We start from the raw sequence: 22,564 nt of genomic DNA on the forward strand, positions 1-22,564 counted from the left end.
TTTTCTAATTGATATAAAAATAAATATGTCACCAGTTCGAGAAATTCAATTAAATAAGGTCTCCTTAAGAAATAAACAGCTACTGTGTAACCATAGTTCTACTTCTTGCTCAAACTTTTAAATTGTATATCTTACCTAAGTCGGTTCACCCATAAGGTTCGATATTAAGTAATTGTAAATATTAGAATAACATTTTAAGTTTTTGTTATTGTTTTGTTAATTTATATCAAAACTGAATGTATTTAAAGTTTTTTTTTTTTGCAGCACATATAAATAATTTTGTGCTTATAATAACCAAAGCTTTTTCAATAGAAAATACATTCCAATAATATTGCTGCGTCTGATTTGATCAAGTTCTTATTACTTAAATATTAATTGGATATTTGTGGTATGGAAATTAATATTCCGTGTATTTGTAATTGAATATTGCTTTTCATATTCAGATAAGTCACTAATTGTTATATATAGTTTGAGTGTTTAAAGTAATCTTGTACTTTGCTATTTAATATGTAGGTTTCAATTACATCCCAGAGATTAATGTTGAGAGCAGTGTGTGATGTGAAGGGCTGCTCCTAAGCCAAACAGACATCCTGTCGATCTAGATATATTGTAGCTAGGACGTGACTCATATATTAGATTATTGTTATTTCTTGGTGTCTTGTTGTCGAATTTCGCATTTTGTACATAAGTAATATGAAATGCTTGTTTCGATTGATTAAGAATAAATTTTCGCTTAATCTCGAAGAACTAATTTAACAAAATTCAGAAAACCTATCAAATAATATATAGTTTTTTGATTACCAATTGTAAAAAATTGTATATTGATTTTTCAAAGCCAGATTGTTCACTCATTTGCTTCTTGTACTCACATATATATGTATGAATAATAAAAAAAAGTCTTTTTAAATATCATTTTTCTTATTCTTTATATCTTTCAATAAGTAGCAACTATAAGAGATGTTAATATTAACCTGTTTTCGAAAATTATAGTGATCAATATAAATTCAATAAAGCGTATAACAGAATATTGAAAATATCAAAAAATAATTGCTTGTTATTTAGTTCTTTAATTATTATTGATTGGTAGTAATATTGATCTCTACGATAATGTTATCTGTTTAATGTTATTATAGACTAATTCCATCTTAACGGTGAAATATTGATCATTTTCATTCTAGAAGTTATTAAATATTGGCTTTGTGGTAAAATTATCTGTTTCTTCCATGCATTTGTGGATCTAGATTAAAGTTTTAATAACGTAGTTATGTGTGATTTGCATAATTACTAGAAGCGGAGACACCTAAGTGATATTTCAAATAATACTTCCTTTATTCACAAATTCTCGTTATCTTTATTCTTTTTATGATGACTGATGTTTTGCAAGTTACTTTATACATATGTTTCAATAGATTAGGATAATTGTTACTTACTACCCTTTACCAATAAATTTGGTCCTGGTATCTTACATTTCAACCTATATACGAAGTTGTCTAACTATTTCTATATATACATATATAACAAGAATACATAAGAAGATTTTTTCTTGGTTCTATTATACAAGTTCTGTCTTTACTTCTATCATATAATGTAATATATAAAACTTAACAAAGTTGTATGATTTTAATCTGATGTGTCTCCGGAATATTTTTGACAAAATATTTGATTAAGATCAATTTTGCATAAACTTAAAATTATATTTATAGTTGTTTATAATTTTATGATTACGCTCATACGTAATGGGAATTTATTAATAAAACAACTGAAAATATAAATTTTCTCTTTTATTTTATCACACTTCATCAACTAATTAAAATACCCTGATAAACATATCTAAGTCATGCATTAAATGTTTCCCCAATATTATGGTGTATATATGTAAAATTTTTACATAAATAAATAAATATAGTGATTCTAATCTCCTTAGAAAAGTAACAGTCATGTTCACTTGTTTGGTAATTATATAAATACAGGATGGTGAAACGATGAAAGATTCATCGTTCATGACGAGCCGGTTGGCGTGGTTGGTGGATGCTTGCCTTTCACGCCGAAAGTTGTGGGTTAGATTCCCACCCAAGACAGATATTTGTGTGCATGAACATGTCTGTTTGTCCTGATTTACGACAGCTGTTGACCTGCTCCACCAAAGAAGATCGTGGAGAAGGCGCTGTGCGCAACTCCTCTCCCCGCTGTAAGCGTCGCTCGGTCTGGAGACTTTATTTGTGTCTCGTGAACTTTGTTGCATCCGCAAGCGATCCCGTGGCAAGCCTATTAGTGGATATTCCGTTGCACTCGGTGTTGGGAAGACTCACATAACCTTCGCAACACGAAATGGGTATTTACCACGAGATAAAAAAATGTCATGGCCAAAACCATATCATGTGTTTTTTCAAATTTATTTTCTGGGTGTATCTATATAAGTATGTATTTACAAAAGAAAAATAGTATATGTAGTATATCAGTTGTCTGGTTTCCATAGTACAAGCTCTGTACAAGCTTAATTTGGGATCAGATGTCCGTATTCGATTGTAGATTTGACCATATTTGTTAAATAAATACTTATTTACTTTTAGTATGTTATATAAATATATAAAATGAAAAATTGTATTTTATGAATAGCGCCCATAGCGTTTTATATGCCTATACATTACCATTACAGACATATGCGATGTTGTATGTTTGCATTATGCCATAACGAATAAAACTAGCGCAGCGATGTGCGCAGAAGTGTCGCCTTGAGTCTACTTGTAGCCACCGTCGGTGCAGATCTTGGCGGTAGTAACAAATACTTCAGCGAGGTACTGGTGGATTGACGTAGAAAAGGGTTCCGCTTGTATGGTAGTTGCTCGCGAGTCAGTCGATCCGAAGGTCAAGGAGAGACCTTATTTCGATGCGGCGTATTGTTTAAAACATTTATATTGTAAAATAATTAACGGGCGAAACGAAATCTGATTCTTATTCTGGAACCTTGCAACAAAACCGTGACGGGTTACCCAAAGTGGCCCGAAGACGCCGCCGGTGGGGCCCGGGAAATGTTTTATTTTTTGTCTGAGCGTTCAAGATCTATGGCATTCTATAAATTCTATAACGAGGAGATATGTCTGCGAAGACCGCGCTTACGGCGCCATCGGAAAGCTCTGTTAAAAATTAAGGTGAGGGTGTACCCATATCCACATCAGGTCTTCAAGGTTAATAGCCTCTAGTCAATACTATAATGCATGCAAGGTAAGTCGGCAAATTGGATCCGATATCTATCTATCATGTACATATTGATAATATTGCAAAAAAAACTTCTTAAATGATAGGATTTTTTTTTGGATTCAATGGGAGTAATTACACCAACATAACATAGGTAAGTATATTTTTATAATATAGAACAAGATGCTTTACAACATTTACGGATTTTTGTTTCGGTTTTACGAAATTGCAATAGAATATGGTACGCTCCAGTATTTATATTGCAGTACGGTTTGGTCTCATTTTTACGATACATATGAAAATGTTCGAACGTATACAAAAACAGTTTTGCTACTTAACGTTTTAGAATAACAATAGAGTCGACTTAAAAAGATCTTCTTGCTTTCTTCGTATCGAGAAGCTTGCGGGACCATATACTAAAGGTAGTTATTAGATCACATGTTTCCTTGCAAATTAGTTAACGGGAAGCTCGATTGTCCCTTTTTGCTAGAAGCACTTCTCTATCTCGACCTCGAGCATCATATATGTCCCTCTTTCACCAAGTTATCGTATTCATTGTTTATCTTATTTCTATGATTACCCTGTTTAATATGTTAATTTGATTATATTTTGTAGTTTAAGACAGTATTATTTAAGTCCTTCCGTTTCAGTTTTACTTTTTTACTGTACCTTTCGTTGTCGTAAACAAATTTATAAATAATAATATTTATTTAAAGGTATATTGCGTTTTATGATAAACGTGTTTCTAAATCAGCTCTAGCATTTGACTGACTTTTTGACTTAGATAAAACATTGAATTAGCATATGTTTACATATAAATAAAAATATATAATAAATCACTACTTACTCTCATATACAACACGCACTAGAATCATTAGAATCTTTTCTAAAGTTATCAGCAGTTTCAATATTCAAACTTGGCGCCCTAACGAAAAGATACTCGCAGTAATAGTTTCCGAAAGCAAATTGGGATTTTGAAAGTTTACTATTCACAAACAAAACTCGTACCTACCTAAAAACATGTTTATAATATATTTGTTACTGTTGGTATCCAGTAGTCATTTTCATTTTCATATCTTTAAAAAAATTACTCTAATTTCTAAAATATATTAAGTTTAAATATTATTAGTTTTATTGAAAACATTAATTGTTAAAATTAAATTTAACGATATATTTTTATAAATACGGTCGACATAATAGTTACATGCAATCAAAGGATCTTAATACGCTATCATGTATAATATTAAAAAACATAATTTAAATAAAGTTAAAATAAACTATATATCACACGTGGAAGCAATTGTTTATCTGTAATCATTATACTTAAAACAATACAAATATTCATATGTTTGTTGTAAGTCGTACGTGTATCCGAATTGTTTGGCATTAGAAAAAAATTAAGGTGACACGTCCACCCACCCTGTCAATGATCCACGGTTTCACGAATTCTGCATGACAAATTTTCATGTTTTAACTATTAAAAATGGTAAGATTCGACTGTTTTCCATGTTAAAGGTGTAAAGAAGTGTAAATTATAGTATATTAGTACAGGCGAAATTTTCGGCCACGTAGGGAGTGATTTGTTGGTAGTATGTCATCATTCGCATGTCGGCTTCCCATGAATGTTTTAATATATTTGAGAAAAAATCGTGAGCTTTATCGTAACTTTAACACGGTTTGTTGTAATGTTTCCGAAGCCGTTGCGACTGGATATCAAGAGGAAGCTGACGGCCAGGTCGGACCGCGTCAAATGCGTGGATCAGCATCCTACAGAACCCTGGGTGCTTTGCTCATTATACAACGGCGACGTCAATATATGGAATTATGAAACTCATACACAGATCAAGAGATTTGAGGTAATCAATATTTTTATGTTATGCTCATAATTTGTATATATTTATGATTTATTCTAGATCATCACGATCAATCCAGCCAGCTGTATAAGTGGTGTTGTGTTATGCACAATTTTCCTAATTATGTACCATTTTACTGCACACTTTTTTATAACACAAAATGCTATATAATTATATTTTCAAATTCAATATTTCACAAAGTATTAAGTTCTTTAAGAACTAATTCAGAAAAAAATATTTATCTACTATTCGATACAGGTGTGTGATCTGCCTGTGCGTGCGGCAAAATTTGTGCCGAGGAAGAATTGGGTGGTCACAGGTTCAGATGATATGCAGATAAGAATATTTAACTACAATACATTGGAAAGAATTCACAATTTCGAAGCTCACTCAGACTATGTGAGGTGTATTGTCATTCATCCCACACAGCCTTACATATTGACCAGTAGTGGTAAGTTACTGCTTAGCTTAGTTACATATACAATAAGATAAATATATCTCAATCTTAATTAAATGAAATTTAAATAAACAAAGAAAATAAATATAAAGTAAATCTCTTAAATAATTGTTACATTATTTAACAATTGTATTTGTTGAGTGAAAAAATATTATTAACACAATCTTCTTGCTCATGGTCCTCTAATTGAGTTTTCGAAAAGTATATATGAGAGTAGACTAAATGAGAATTACATCTCATGTACACATTTCACATTGTAAAAATTATATATAATAATCAGATTACTTTAAAAGTAATTTTAAGATTAACACACTATTCATTAAAAAAAGTATAAATTCAATTGTTTTAAATTTTTATTTGTTTGTCATTTAAAATATACATATTTTGGTAAAATAATGAAATACACAAATAAAAGTTTCTGTAAATACAAGTTAAATTAATAGTCTCTTGTTTGTAAAGGTTTAGTTTGATAAGACAGTTATTTACCAAAGAAATATTAGATGAAATTATTATTTTCAGACGATCTTCTTATAAAGCTTTGGAATTGGGATCGCAACTGGGCATGTCAGCAAGTATTTGAGGGACACACCCATTATGTAATGCAAATTGCAATTAACCCCAAGGATAACAATACATTTGCAAGTGCTAGTCTTGACACAACTGTTAAGGTATGATAGTCACGTGATTTTAAAGTAATTATGTGTGTCGTAACATTAAATTAAAAAAAAAAAACCATTATTATAATCCCATTTATATAAAATGGGATATTTATCCATATTATTTTTAAGGTGTGGCAGTTAGGTTCTTCAATCTCAAATTTCACCTTAGAAGGACATGACAAAGGTGTGAACTGTGTTGATTATTATCATGGTGGTGACAAACCATACCTCATTAGTGGTGCTGATGACCGTCTCGTCAAAATCTGGGACTATCAGAACAAGACTTGTGTACAGACACTTGAAAGTAATTACACTTTTTTTAATTAGTTATGTAGATAGTGGTTAATAAAATTCAATAATTTTCCTTAAAATATTAAATTGTATATATATATATATTTTCTATGCTCAAGAATATTGTATATTTAAGGATTATTTACTATGAAATATTTCTCTGCAGGTCATGTTCAGAATGTCTCTGCTGTTTCATTCCATCCCGAGCTACCAATACTTCTAACAGGTTCCGAAGATGGAACAGTTAGGTTATGGCATGCAGGTACTTACAGACTAGAGTCATCTCTCAACTATGGATTTGAACGCGTATGGACTATATCTGCATTGCATGGTTCAAACAATGTCGCTATTGGGTAAGGATATAATTAAAATATTTAAACGAAAATACATTTTTTATTAAAGTACCAGTGCACAACATAAATAAAATTAAAAAAATACTATTAAATGGAGAATGGATAATCTAATATGCATAAAAACTTTATTAATTGAATATGTTTTTCCACCAGTTATGATGAAGGCACCATCATGATAAAGGTGGGTAGGGAAGAACCAGCTATATCTATGGATGTGAACGGAGGCAAAATCATATGGGCTAAGCACTCTGAAATGCAGCAGGTTAACTTAAAGGCATTACCCGAAGGTGTGTATTATCAACATCAAAACAAAGTGTTTTAATTTCACTTACATATTTGGTTCTTTAAACATATAAACCGAATGGAAAGCTTGTAAATGTCCCACTGCTGGGTTATGACATCCTCTTCAGTTGACGAGAAGTTTTAATTTTCTCATTAATGTTATAACACTAATAATAATATCAAACTATACGATCATTAATATTATTCATACAGGTACAGAGATCAAGGATGGTGAACGTGTACCAGTGGTTGCAAAGGACATGGGATCCTGTGAGATATACCCTCAGACCATCGCACACAACCCCAATGGCCGTTTTGTTGTTGTATGTGGTGATGGGGAGTACATTATATACACAGCTATGGCACTTAGAAATAAGGCATTTGGGACTGCCCAGGAATTTGTATGGGCTTTGGATAGCTCTGAATATGCTACACTTGAGAACTCGAATACTGTGAAAGTATTTAAGAACTTCAAGGAGAGGAAGAGTTTTAAGCCGGAATACGGTGCCGAAGGTGAGACGTTTGTTATATAAAATTACACCAAATTATGGCGTATATTTACTGTATTCGGTCAATGGTAAAATTATTACCTAATAAAGAAATGTGAAATAAATAAAACAATAACCCTATGACAATTCCTATATTACAATATCCATAAAAATGCCAAGTACCTTTATATAAATAACTTAAAATGTACTTGTAATAAATTTAAAAACGTAAATTTATTGTTATAAATTTTATGTTAATAAATTTCTAAAACATAACTATAAAAATGTATACATAAACATTATTTATTTTATTGTATAACTAAGCAAAAGTTGTATTTATATGTCACAGGTATCTTCGGTGGGTTCATGTTGGGCGTGAAGTCAATTAGTGGCATGGCGTTTTCATTCTACGACTGGGAACAATTGGAACTTATAAGAAGGTGAGCTATAGTCTACTCCGTTTATAATGATACCTCTACGGTATATTTATTACAAAATTATATGAAACAGTTTTTGAATATAGTGACTTCGCTTATAATGATATATATGCCGGCTGTAGTGAGTAGTGACCTAAATCAAGTATTTATTTGTTTATTGGTCCTTCGGTCGATGTTGACCTCATTCGCTTGCGATGAGCTATGCGATCTTATTTTTGTTTTATTTATCACATGTTATACAAATACATTACTGGTGGTAGGGCTTTGTGCAAGCTCGTCTGGGTAGGTAGCACCATTTAACTTTGGGCGACAGTGACCACTTATAATAAAAAATAAAAAACTATGATAGCTTTCCTAGTTTGAATCGAATCATGTCAACTGAAGGAAACCACTTCTTGATTCATTAAAATATATACAATGGTTGCTATGTGTCATAAAAAAAAATTATATGTTTAATTTCATGTTACCTCATCGTATCAATATTAGAATAATTCCATATAAAAAACTTATGATGGTTTACATGTATGTGAATCTTCTACAGCTATGTGCTAAGTATACAGATTTCCTCTACACTACAAAGTGTTATGCTATGCCGCTTTTGCTTCATTCAGAATATATGTTTTTATGTAAATAATTTTATATTTTTCTTTAAACATTTACCTTAGTTGTATTTTATATACATTGCGAAATTTTATATAGTAAGATAATTTTTTATGCGAACGTTCAAACATATGTATATGTATTTATATATATTTTAAAATATGATTATTAATTGTCAAATAATAATTATGTATATACAAATGTTATTGTAAATTATAATTATGCTCGTGACAAAATATATTTAACATCAATAAAAATAACAGACAAATCGTTTTCAACGTCGTTTTTCATGTGTATTGCATGTTTATATGGCTTTTGCTCTTTGTTCATTTGTTTGAAAATTCTACTTGTCGTACGAATAATTGAAATGTCTGCTGGCGAAAACTTATAGATATGCATTCATTCATTTATTCTTTTTGTTGCTAACAACGAGCTTATATGTTTTAATATGTAATAGCATATTATTATATATATATATATATATATATATATATATATGTGTACTTAATATTATATATGCGAAAGTAACTTTGTATGTCTGTTATGCTTTCAAGGATTTTGATAAAATTTTGTATGACGCTAGCTCGAATCCCAACATCGGCTCTATTGCATAATACCCGCCCCTGTCCCCCTAACACGCGGGCGAAGTCTTATACTTTTTCCAAGCGATTGCATAAATAAAAAATGATAAAATTGAAAAAAAATCCGTGTGTACAAGTAAATTTTATTTCAGGATCGAGATCCAACCACGTCACGTTTTCTGGTCGGAGAGTGGAAACCTGGTCTGCCTTGCAAGTGACGAATCTTATTTTGTACTCAAATACAACCCTGCTGTGGTCACTAGAGCGAGAGAGACGAACACAAACATCGCTGAGGACGGTATCGAAAACGCTTTTGAGGTGAGCATGGCACATTGGCGTAATATGAAGCCATCTCTGTTCTTGTGTCCAGCTTACATGGCTGACGATCCGGGATCCGTGATTCGCGGATCGGGCAAGTGGAAATTATTAGATTTGTCTGAACTAAAATCAACAATCAATTTATCATATCAATCAATCAGTAACAGGCGGAAGATACGAAGCTCTCGTGATAGACTCCCGTAACTTACGTAAATCTATTAGACCTGGTCCTGATCTCTGGTTACCACCGCAAATGCTTTTTGAAAACTCGTCCGCCGATGGCTAATCGCTTATGCTCGGTTTATATATTTAATGAATAACATAAGTTGTTACTATATATCACATACAATCGACTTCGAAAAATACGTAACGTGTTTATAGTAACGCGTTCGAATGACGCCTCTTTGACAATTCATAAAACGACATGTAACATGCAACATTACATATGTTAAATTTAGCTTGAGATGTTTTTGAATTGATCAAAGATACGAGAGGTCGGAGGCGAGTGTATGTAAATGTAAAATTGAGATGTAACCGATTACGATTGCGATCGATTTAGAATGGGATTCGTATTGAAATACCGAAACGAGGTTAGGAATTAGGAATTTAAATTTAAGATCAAAACGATAGACTTGAAGACGTTATCTCTAAGTTCATATGTCACTCAGTGTACACGCTTTTATAAGCTTATATTTAACTTTACTTGTTATTGTAATGTTCGCGTGGGTTAAATCTTGCAATTGAATTATCGAGTTGTACTCGAACTAGTGAACTTGATAAATTTGCTAGACCATATAAATAAAGCCGGAGAGTACAACGGTATGGTGCTTAGCTTTGTGTTAGTAAGTTCCTGAATCAATCAATATACCCAAAATATATATTATAAATATATAAATATATACAAAAAAAAAAACTTTAATAGTATAGTTTGAAAAAAGTACAGTAATATTAATAGCTAAGCGCTTCCTGGCCAGGGGACCAGGACAAAGCTCATTCGACAGTAATACTATTGAAACCGCCAATTGTTTATTGGTCACGTGATAATACGAATGCATATGTAATTTAATGTAACGCATATTATGCATATGCATAGATAAAAGCCGAGATGGCCCTGTGGTAAGAACGCGTGAATCTTAACCGATGATCGTGGGTTCAAACCCGGGCAAGCACCACTGAATTTTCATGTGCTTAATTTGTGATTATAATTCATCTCGTGCTTTACGGTGAAGGAAAACATCGTGAGGAAACATGCATGTGTCTAATTTCACTGAAATTCTGCCACATGTGAATTCTACCAACCCGCATTGGAGCAGCGTGGCGGAATAAGCTCCAAACCTTCTCCTCAAAAAAAAAGAGGAGAGGAGGCCTTTAGCCCAGCAGTGGGACATTCACAGGCTGTTACGGATTTTTTTTACGGATGTAATTTCCATACATTTTGGCGTTTCCTGCAACCGGTATTTATGCCCCATAAGTCCCAACCACTTATTAGTTATTCTACTCTTAAACAATAATGCATTTTCGATCGAAGGGCGAGTTGTAATGATAAGTACAAGGGACATAACATAGATAACGACGCATTCAATGTTGCATAGATAGATATATAGAGCGATATTGACTAATTGCCAACAGCTTGCCATGGATCGACTTTGTAATTTAAATAAAAAATGCTGAAAATAAAAGGTAATATCTGTGATAAAACTTTATAATCGATTGGTCTGCAGTTCAAACAATAACAAACGACGATTCTAAATTTAAATTAGAACAAACTTTACGCTCGTTATAAAGTCGTTAACGGAGTTGTTTGTACAAATACTGAATGTTAAAAAAAAATAATTGATACCCCAAGTCGACTATTGACGTCAGCGACCATTTCTCCATTAAAAAAAAACAACCGATAACTTCGAATGAAAAATTTTACAAAAATTTCCATGAAATATTTATTTACATGACACAAACAGCTTAACTTCGAATTATATTTTTTATGTCACATTAAATTAAATGTCATTAATCACCATACTAGATAATATTATTGAATTTGAAACGATAATTTTTTTTGTAATAATTAGAAACGGACACTTCAAAGTGATTCCCGATAGGAGAGAGATAAGGAATACACGTTTTTACAATTACATAAAGTATTTTACAATTATATATATAACTATTTGTTGTTGTAAATGTATTGTTTATGTATTGTTATTGTATATGATCATATAAGCAACTTAAATATAATAAAACGTGCAAAGGCGGCTGATCCCCATATTAAATATTTCGTATTTCTATAAAAACACTACTCGTTAATTAAACAAAACAATAATTGTTATTTAAATCAATTATCACTTTACATTTGTAGTTTCAAAGTCATAATTCTTAATTCGACATTGAAGCATTACATTCATTGATTTTAAAATTAGAAACTAAAAACGGTTCGGAAAATAAAATAATTTCTCTGAATTTTCATGTGCTTAATTTCTGTTTATAATTCATCTCGTGCTTTTCGGTGAAGGAAAACGTCGTGAGGAAACCTGCATGTGTCTAATTTCATCGAAATTCTGCCACATGTGTATTCCACCAATCCGCATTGGAGCAGCGTGGTGGAATAAGCTCCAAACCTTCTCATCAAAAAGGGAGAGGAGGCCTTAGCCCAGCAGTGGGACATTTACAGGCTGTTACTTACTTACTAAAATAAAATAATCTGATCTGAGAGGAACCGGCGAAAAAAACCGGCGAGGTTTTCGTCATGTCTTGTGGATGTGTACAAACTAAGTTTGTTTAATACGTAGGACTCATTATATACATTCTAATCATTATTGCGATACTTTTTTTATATACGCTAAGCGTAAAGATCATTGAGTCTATGGATAATAATAGATTTGCGGGCCGGCAAGGCGAAGGCGGCTAGTGCAGAACGTTTTTCCCGTCTGTACTGGCCGTCGTGTGTGGTAGTAGATTAGTGGTAGTAGAGTCCAAACGCGAGTTTGGACTCTACTACCACTTACCATCAGGTGGAGTAGAGTCATTTGCCCTCCCGGCGATATAAAAAAAAAAAAAAAAGATTCAATGCAAGATGTCACGTATAATAAATTCCTTTGATTTAAAGATGCTGGATTGTCAAAATCAAAGCCTTTTTTAATGTAAAAACATTACACTTGCTTATTGACTATCGCTATATAAATATAATATTATAAGTTGCCGTTAGAAATATTAACCAGTTCTTACATTACCAATTCGCCACCAACCTTGGAATATAAGGTGTTATGTCACTCGTGTTATGTCACTATATATAATAATCAAAGTATATATAAAATTGTCAAACTATCGATAACATTACGAATTTGTATTGAGACAATTATTATGAACTATTGTTTTTGAACTATATAAAGTTTAATACAAATAACCATAGTTATGCGAATGGTGCTCGGTCGTTGTTTCTCTAATAACTTAATTAACTTTGTCGAAATCCAAGTTAAACTCGTTTGTAATTAATTTGATATTTCAACTATTTTTGTAATGTAATCTTATTAATAAAATAAAGTATTTTGTTTTACTTACAAATGATAGAATTGTCTATATTGATAATTCAAAAGCGTCTTAGTAAAAATGTTTCATAAATACCGAAGCATTTTAACGGCTGATACTCGTAACAAAAATTGTATACTTTTTATATGATTAATAATTTATATTTTAATTATATGACAGTAATCATTTTATTATGCTTTAATGTTGTGTTGTTTTTAAGACGTTTATCTTGCGTCATATAAACATACAATATAGCCTATGTCCTTCCGTCAAATATTTTACCTGTCCGGTAGTTTTGCATGAATAAACAAACTTTTTAGAATATTAGTTTTAATATATGTATATATATATATATAAATATATTTTTTTGTGTTTTGATCTATAGATTCATAATTTATATCAGTTTATTATATACTTTGTAACATTATTATTATAAACGTAATAAGAAATTGTATTTCTTAGTATATAACGTTTGCTTCCTATTAAGTTATTCAAAATAACGCCAAAATCTGCCTGGTAAAACAATTGGCAGTTCTTCCCTTTCGACTCGTTGGTCTCATCACTACTGCTCATATGATATGTCTGCCGGTTTCGAGTTGCCGAACTCAAAATTTTATAAATGTTATCGGGTTATTATATCTTTTGAGATCTAATTATCAAACACAATAGTAAATATAAATATATATAATAATAAAAAAATACAGGTAAATAAATCGCCTTCTGTGCATCCAGGTCGTTGGCGAGGTGAACGAGACCGTGAAGACGGGTCTATGGGTAGGCGACTGCTTCATCTACACGAATTCCTTGAACAGGATAAATTACTACGTCGGTGGAGAAATCGTGACCGTGTCCCATCTCGACCGCACCATGTACATCCTTGGATATGTTCCTAAAGAAAACAGGTATATAATCATAATCAAAATAATCTTTATTCAAGGTCAAGCATTTGAATCATGCATCGTCATATCATTAAATATAAAGCAACCAACGAAACCTTCTTCATGATGATAATATAACTGCCTCGTTGGTCTAGTGGCTTGATATAAGGCCGCAGACCCGGAGGTCCTGGGTTCAATTCCCAGGTCGGGCCAATAAAAAGTTATTGGGTTTTTCTGGCAGAAAAATTCTCAGTAGCAGCCCGGAGTCTGGAAGTTGAAAGTGTGTGTACACTCCCGTGCCTCGGAAAGCACGTAAAGCCGTTGGTCCTGCGCCTGAACTCTTTCTGGTCATGTCGGATTGCCGTCCCATCGGATTATGAGAGTTAGGGAATAGAGAGTGCACCTGTGTTTGCGCACACGCCTGTGCACTATAATATCTCCTGCGTAGTTGGCTAATCTCTCTTGAGATTGGCCGCCGTGGCCGAAATCGGTCTGGAGGACATTATTATTATTATAATACTGTAATAAAAAGCAAAAGTTGCAAATCGATTATGACAACCAGGCTTAATTATCCTTTTACATTCGGGTGATAGGATGATAAAGTGTAAAAGGATAATCACGTGACCCGATCGTCTGGTCGTGTTGAGATAACTTAGCAGATAGGAAAGGTCGTAGGTTCACATCTGGAATATGTATTACCATTCATGAAGCAATTCATGAGCACAGACATCGCGATGAAACTTGCATAATATTGTGCTGAATTTTGAGACGCGCGTCGCGTAACGACACGTTGGGACATTATTTATAAAAGTAGAGGGGAATGATTCATCTAATCAGTTTCACCTTTTCACCCTTAAAAATATAATTAATAGTTAATACCTACAGCATAATAAAACTTTTTATGATTCTAACAACTAATTATGATTGTTTACGAAACGTAATATTCCTTAGATGTTATGAATATGATATTTTTCAGGTTGTACCTAAACGATAAGGAGTTGAACATAGTTTCGTACTCGCTGCTGCTCCCCGTGCTGGAGTACCAAACGGCGGTGATGCGAGGCGACTTCGAGACGGCGGACCGAGTGCTGCCCACTGTGCCTCACGAACATCGCACCAGGGTCGCGCATTTCCTTGAAAAGCAGGTGAATTAGACCATCATGTTTTATCATAATTCGCTATATGCTTTTTATTTGCGGTCGTCGTGTTAACTCCATCTCGAAAGGAACACTTGGAACACTTAGGTCCGTCTGTCTGGATGCTTGCCTGACAAAAATTTTCCTTGAGAACGTTTATGCTGATACTCTGGGTTGATTTGACGTCACTATTTCTAGCATAGATAGTTGCGGAGATTAGTACTGGACTAAAAAAAAAATAACCGTTGTTTTTATGAAATCATTCATCAGGGCTTCAAGCAACAAGCTCTTGCAGTATCTACGGAACCGGAACACCAGTTCGAACTGGCCCTGGCACTGGGAGAGTTAAATCAGTGCAAGCAGCTGGCTGAGGAGGCAGCGCGCATTGAGGGAGGGGAAGGAGACGGTCCCTCTCGGTCTTCAGCAGCAAGGTGGTCGAGACTCGGAGCAGCAGCAGCCGCTGCAGCGGATACGGATCTCACGAAGACATGTTATCAAAACGCACACGATTACAGTGCTTTGTTGCTGTTTGCTGTCAGCACCGGTGAGCCTTGGATAATTATTACAAATATATTAATCAATTCGCGTCCATTGCATAAATTTCAAGTGTAAACATACGTTTTGCGGAGACAACTATCATGCAATCACGTGCTCTTTATGTAGTTCTCATTCTGAGAGAGAAAAGAGAGGTTTACGGTATTTAAGACACAAAAGAGCAGCATTGTTCTATGATAAATGTATAGTTACCAACTGCTAATTAGTTAATCTCAATTGTTTTATTATACAATTTAACAGAACAAATGACAACAATTATATTAGTTAAACTTTAATATAAAATGACGTTCATTAAATTAGAGTAGGGATAGATTTGCATAAAACTTTTTTTATGCAGGCGATAAAGCGTTGCTGGAAGACGTAGCGCGAATGTCAGCGGCGGAAGGAGACGACAACATCGCCTTCGCGTCGTACTTCACTCTGAATGACCTGGATTCCTGCCTGCAGCTGCTCATCAAGAGGAACAAGTTGCCAGAAGCCGCATTCTTTGCCAGGTATCATCCGTCCATATCCACAAGCTTTTATTTATTAACTTGCAATATTTTCGATAAAATCTTGAAAGCTTTAATAGAACTACTTCCTATTATTCTATGGAGGCGATAACGTGGCGATACAATTCCGATGACAATACGAAATTTTGTTTGTTTTAAAATAATAAATTATTTTGTTCTTTTTTGTTATTTTTAGTCTGTTACTAAACTACATTCCAATAGCAGAACGAGTAAAGATAAACAAATTGCTAATATATATCCTATACGATGTACAATTATACAGTTCTTGATTATTATTTATAATACAAAACTATTCCACTTAACTATTTATTTCCGCCTCACATTCAAAGCTTCTATTCAAACTTCGCCGATTTTAAGAAACGCCGTTTTGTTCCCAAATTCATTATTATTTATTATGATGACGTCATATATATATTTACTCGTTCGGCCATTGACATGGGCTATGTACTTTTACTATGGTTCTTGCTTGGAATTGAGTTATCATTTAAACTGTAATGGTATTATATTTACTCGATATATTGTCCGTCAGATCGTACATTCCATCGAAGATGAGCGAGGTGGTGAAGATGTGGCGAGAGGTTGTATGCGCTACTAATAAGAAGTCTGGCCAGTCTCTCGCCGACCCCGAGCAATATGACAATCTATTCCCTGAGTTTGAAGTAAGAAGTATTGAAATTGTATATTTATATTTTATCTGTGGCTTGTTGCTCTGCATGGTTTCATTTGCGCTAAACGTGACAGCTCCGCCTCTGTGGGTTGTAGCGTGGTGTTGTATACTTTCGATAAATCGACTATTTGGAGAAATTTTTCTAAATCGAACTGATGGATCCTGAGATTAGCGCGTTGAAACAAACAAACAAAATCGTAATATTTACACAATTAGTGTAAAGTATCGTGAAATTATATAGTTAAAACGTTTCGTTCAAAAGCGTTTTTCAAATAAACTATAAATTGGTATATTTAATAAATTTGATTAACATGTTCAAATATGCCGAATTTAAACACATTCTAGACAGTTGTGATTTTCTGTATACTGTAAATCTTTTTTAACCTGTGTGCTGTCCGTGCCTTTGGAGTATCTTTTCTGTGATTTGAGTACATGTTACTTTAATTTGTTTACTCGCTAGACAGCATCACGGTCTATATATTTTTTTCATATTTTTGTTTTATAATTTTTTTTTCATAATTCTCGATTATAATACTTTATTCATATGCAAATATAAATTTAAGTTATATTCGTCTATGGACAGTCGACTGTTCGAAAACTTTAGTACCATAGATAAATAAAAAAAGCACTTTATTTGAATAATAAAAAGTCAATTTATTAGTATGACCAGTTTTATGTAATATAGTATTACAAGTTAAAGTTACTGTTACTTTTAATTCTATCTGCTTTAAAATATTATATAATAACAATAATTTGGTTGACAGGAATCATTAGCGATAGAAAAGTTCCAGCGCGAGTTTGCCTCCGAATATCACACACAGATGTCCAATCTGACAGACAATTCCAAGATATGCAACATAGAAAGGGACCTGGCGCAAGAGAAGGCGGACATGGAGAGCCGAGGGCTCTGGAAACCAGGCCCGAATGATGAAAGGTGAATTTTAGTGTATTATTTTGTATACAACATACTCCATTATATACAAACAATTCGTTGTCATTTTAATATTTGTCACACAAAAGATAAACAATTTGATTTTAAGCATTTTATTCGAGAGAAATAATTAAGTAAGATTTAAATTGAAGGACAAGGAATAGTGTATTTCTATGGCGTGTAACCAAATAGTGATATTTAGCACGGTTTGACTAAGTATTGATCTTCGCTTGGTGGTGCATTGGCGATGTAAGGATTGGTTTCATTTCTTTCAGCGCCAATGTCTATGGTCGGTGGTGACCACATACTATAAGGTTTTCCAGTAGAATTTTCAATCCAAACCGGCTGTAGCTTCAAATTCTAATTAACAATTATGAGGTTATATGAATAAATAACAAACATTTTGATTTGTTTTTTTTTTTTTATTTAATACCAGTAGCTTTTAAGCCAACGATAAAATATCACGTTAAAACATGACAAGCGTAATGACCACTGTTGGTGATGCATTGGCGGTGTAAGGAATAGTTAATGTTCCTTACGCGACCGACGCTACCGTAATTGTATAAAGTTTTAATTAAAATTAGTACTGTTCCTATCAGAAGTACTGCGAAAAGGATATCGGATAGTTTAGAAGAGACAGCCGCTGATAGGAAGCGTAAAGACTCGCTGGACATGGAGGAGATAGAACGAGAGATTGATGACATCGTGTTGGATGACACCATCAACGACCTGGTAAGAAAATTTCATCACCTAACCTTAGAATACCAGTGGTCTGAACTTGCTCGTTGGTGTTTACTGGTGGTAGAGCTTTGTGCAAGGTCGTCTGGATAGGTACCACCCACTCATCAGATATTCTACCGCAAAACAGCAGTACTTGGTATTGTTGTGTTCCGGTTTGAAGGGTGAGTGAGACAGTGTAATTACAGGCACAAGGGACATAAAATCTTAGTTCCCAAGGTTGGTGGCGCATTGGCTATGTAAGCAATGGTTGACATTTTTTACAATGCCAATGTCTTAGGGCGTTTGGTGACCACTTACCATCAGGTGGCCCATATGCTCGTCCGCCTTCCTATTCTATAAAAAAAAAAAAATCTGGTCTGGTCTGTACGGCTGCTAATAGTCATTTAGTATTCTATATATTCGCTGGCTGTAGTTACCATTGGTCCTCATATCGTACTCTCTCATATAACGTCGCACTGTGAGAGTGAGACAATAGAGTATGTCGCACTCGTGCCCGCACTATAATATGTCCGTAGCAATAAGTTCTTGAATATTGTATCTACACGATGCTAGCGACCGCTTGTAACTTTTTAAAGAATGCTTTGTATAAGTAAAATAAAATAGATTCCGTATAACGGCCTTATTTATTAACGTCTAGCGGTTTATTAGTTCTATAATTATGACCTTTTTCTTGCTAATGTTAAATCAATAATGACAAAGTGAGAAATCAGTGTTTTATTATGTAAGTTTATTAATATTACTGCAACAATGCCTTATGAATCTATTAGAAAAGACTTATTTAAAAGTTCGCTTTAAGAGTATTTTGTTTATAAAATAGTTTATAAAATAAATTTCAATTTTTTTTTTCAGGATTTGTCGGACGACGCCGATTTAATTGATTAATGAATAGTTATATTTTTTATTTTATATTAATATTACGATCATCATAAAAGTGTGTATTTCCTAAAGTGCTAATACGTTTAAGATTATTCTAGTATTATACACATTTTTTTTTTAAAAAAACTTCTTTACTTCGTTCACCGTTCTCATCTTCGTCTTAATTGTCATTTATTTGCATTAATACAATAAATTAGTAATACGTAGTTAAGCCATGTTAGTAGTCAATTAGCTTATTCGCGTTTTAAATGGTAGTCAAATGCTTTGAATTACAAGCTCAGCGTTGGCGTTGCCGGATATGTTTTAAAAGATTTGAAAAATATATATATATTTTCTTACTCAGTGTTGGACATATTGTAGTTAGAATCCCGTTGGCGGCTTGTTAAATTGGACGGTATGTAATTAATTCCAAATATTTCAACTCTTAGTTCTCAGTTCTCAGTTCATAGATCAAAATTAATGTCGTAATTAAATTTAAAAAAAAAAATGATCATTTGAATTTTAGGTACAATATGATTCGGTCCGTTCTTATTTGTTACTTCTGACTCTACCGTACTTGTGTGATTTTCGCTTGTTGGCGCCCGTGCCTCAGAGCGGCCTCGTGACGCCGAACCAGCCTACCGTTACGTATTGACTGCCGACCTCTGGCAAAATACAACTGATGAAAAGTCTGTGCCTTTGATGATAATTTAAATACAAATTTACTATGGTACATAATATAATAACTACAGCCCTGTACTTAAACATTTAAAAAAATAATAGTGAACTCTTTATTTATCTGCATTTTATCGCACAATATTATTAATAATATAATATTATAAAATTGATATTGAAAATATTTATTATATAATGTTAAAGATTGTTTACGATTACCATTAGGACTATAAGTGAAATATTCTTGTTTTGACAATGCTGTATATTTGAATATGATATCGTATAATAAATTAAATAGGCTATAACACATATGTAACAATTTGTGTTACTTAAATATAATAATTGGAAATACCGTTCATCGTTAAAGTTGCATTAATTATATTATAAATAAAATGAATCGTCTGTTCACTTCCTAATATTAGTCTTGTATTATATAATAAATAATTTATGAGAAAATGTAAAATATTGTTTTCTTAATTAAAGGAAATACTTAGTAAACGCGTTGTTTGTTTTAACATCCATATTATAACAGTTCATATAGTTGAATGTTACTCAAGTATTATTGGTCCGTCGACTGACAATTAGGACGAAGGAGCACTGTACAAAAGCTATTCGTAATGTACTTTATATAGATGATATGACGTCACGCTAGTATAAATGTTTGTATGCCACAATTATTTACAAAATGTATTGTATATTCCATGTGAATTGTTATATAGAAAGTGTTCTCGCAATACGTTTTAATTATCAATAAAGTTTTGAACTATACATTATCTTTTATTTATGCTTTTTTATTTAAACAGAATCGAACAATCGGAGCGAATGTCTCTTTTAGAAATTATATATTCTTTTTAAACACACGGCCTTACTTATAAACTGGTTAGTTAAACGCTGATATCGCTCTTTCTGTTATTATTGTTGCCATTCGTAAGAGGAGGGCACCGCATTGTTTTACTAATCACGCGCTTAGCAAAGTTTATGAGTAAGATCGACAGACCAAGAAATTTAAAATATATGCCTATGCAGCCGTCACGCGGTAATTCGCAATATAGATATAATTATATAGGTGTAATATACCTGACTAAATTCTTAATAAACCTGAGCATTCTCGAAAGGATTATATTTTTAGATAAGATAGATTTGATCGTGGCAACGAGGAAAATGCTATGAAAATGTATGAATGAAATGCTAATGGTTGGTGCAATGTAACCCTACCCTACGTATTGTAGGGATGTTTAACATGCAATGCAAGATACCATAGAACTCGAAAATCCGGAGAATTCCTGAAAGTATACGACACTTTCACCACCTTCATCGGTCACCGTTTGGTGTAATATTTCAATGTTTGCTGTCCGAACCGCGCCACCGTAACAATCCGGCTTGGCCTTCCAACGAGGTTTTTGTATCACTTGCGCAGACGCTTAGTTGAACGTACTACGTATAATATTCGCGTTTCCTATTGAAAAAATAAAATCAAAGAATTGTGGATAAGATAGTTTTGTTTATTGATAAAATAAACTTAGATAAATTATCGTGCCTGCCATATGTGGTTATTCAAGATGGTGCAAGCGAGATGGTAACCATTGTGCGGTTACGAGTCGAGACAAAATTTCAATTTGAGCTGGGTTTTATGGACTGTTGAGCTAAATCTGTAGTCCTGTTACATATCAGTTGAATAATTTGTTTAAAAAACGCCTAAATATATAGAAATAAATATAAAATAACTGTGTATGTAACTCTGTTTGTATGCTTGTTACGCTTTCAAGCTTTAATCATTAAAAAGATTTTGATGAAATTTGCTATTATAATACCTGCCCCCTCCCGACGCGTTAGCGAAAACTAGTTTATATCATTTTGGGAGGACCTTGAGAGAAGACAATATCCAGTAGTGGACGGTTGGCTGATGATGATGGTTTGATTTGTCACTTGATCAATGATTGGCGTAAGAAAGACGATAGAAATCACTACGACTCAAATCAAAAGCATCTGTCTGAACATAAAATTATAGAAATACAAGTCAAAATTAAACAAAAGTTAATGAATATACTATTATGTTAATTTGTAATACACATTAAAAATTTATAGCAAAAACACGCCATCTAAAAGATTGTCCTGTGGCATTGTACCCAAGACGTGCCAGTATAGCGCTCTGCACCGCTAGACTCAGCCTTTGGGCTAAATAAGCGCCAGCTTCAGTTTCTTAGATCTTATCTTAACATGTTGATATGTTACGATTTTTGAGAATACCTGTATATTAATGTTTAAATAATATTATTGTCAGGTTAATTCACATTGAGATCGAAAATGAAATTTAGAATTGATACATACTATTACTACTATTGCTTTGTAATATAAGAACAATATCGAACAGTTATCTAGGGCACGTTGTATGAGAACTTTTATTGTTTGTCAATTGAATTGAGTAACACTTAAAAACTAATGTTTGATAAGATCTCGATCTACAGTATCGAATCTCAAGCTAGTAAGTGGAATTATCATTTCACCTCGATGTTTTTTTGTATAAATGGATTACGCAAACACTATAATCATCAAGATAGCACTGTCGATATAATTCATATATTTA

At 33.0% G+C, this 22,564-nt stretch overlaps 1 protein-coding gene across 3 annotated transcripts; it reads left to right on the top strand.

Moving 5' to 3' along the window:
• The first annotated feature begins 4,560 nt into the window (after nucleotides 1-4,560).
• Nucleotides 4,561-20,748, top strand: LOC126780350 (coatomer subunit beta'). 3 transcript variants are annotated; one of them, XM_050504762.1, is made up of 18 exons: nucleotides 4,561-4,681; nucleotides 4,893-5,051; nucleotides 5,307-5,499; nucleotides 6,025-6,173; nucleotides 6,294-6,468; nucleotides 6,622-6,808; nucleotides 6,962-7,095; nucleotides 7,304-7,603; nucleotides 7,928-8,018; nucleotides 9,349-9,514; nucleotides 13,763-13,932; nucleotides 14,885-15,053; nucleotides 15,315-15,588; nucleotides 15,937-16,093; nucleotides 16,641-16,770; nucleotides 17,543-17,712; nucleotides 18,309-18,441; nucleotides 19,300-20,748. In XM_050504762.1, exons 1-18 carry the CDS (start codon nucleotides 4,679-4,681, stop codon nucleotides 19,330-19,332), a joined length of 2,793 nt encoding a protein of 930 aa, XP_050360719.1. In that variant the 5' UTR covers nucleotides 4,561-4,678; the 3' UTR covers nucleotides 19,333-20,748. The 3 variants fall into 3 exon arrangements, with proteins under 3 accessions (XP_050360719.1, XP_050360717.1, XP_050360718.1); XM_050504760.1 differs by lacking the exon at nucleotides 4,561-4,681 and having other exon boundaries at nucleotides 4,881-5,051; XM_050504761.1 differs by lacking the exon at nucleotides 4,561-4,681 and having other exon boundaries at nucleotides 4,881-5,051; nucleotides 18,312-18,441.
• Nucleotides 20,749-22,564: the final 1,816 nt, after the last annotated feature.

The sequence above is a fragment of the Nymphalis io genome, chromosome Z, assembly GCF_905147045.1.
Source record: "Nymphalis io chromosome Z, ilAglIoxx1.1, whole genome shotgun sequence".
NCBI lineage: Eukaryota > Metazoa > Arthropoda > Insecta > Lepidoptera > Nymphalidae > Nymphalis > Nymphalis io.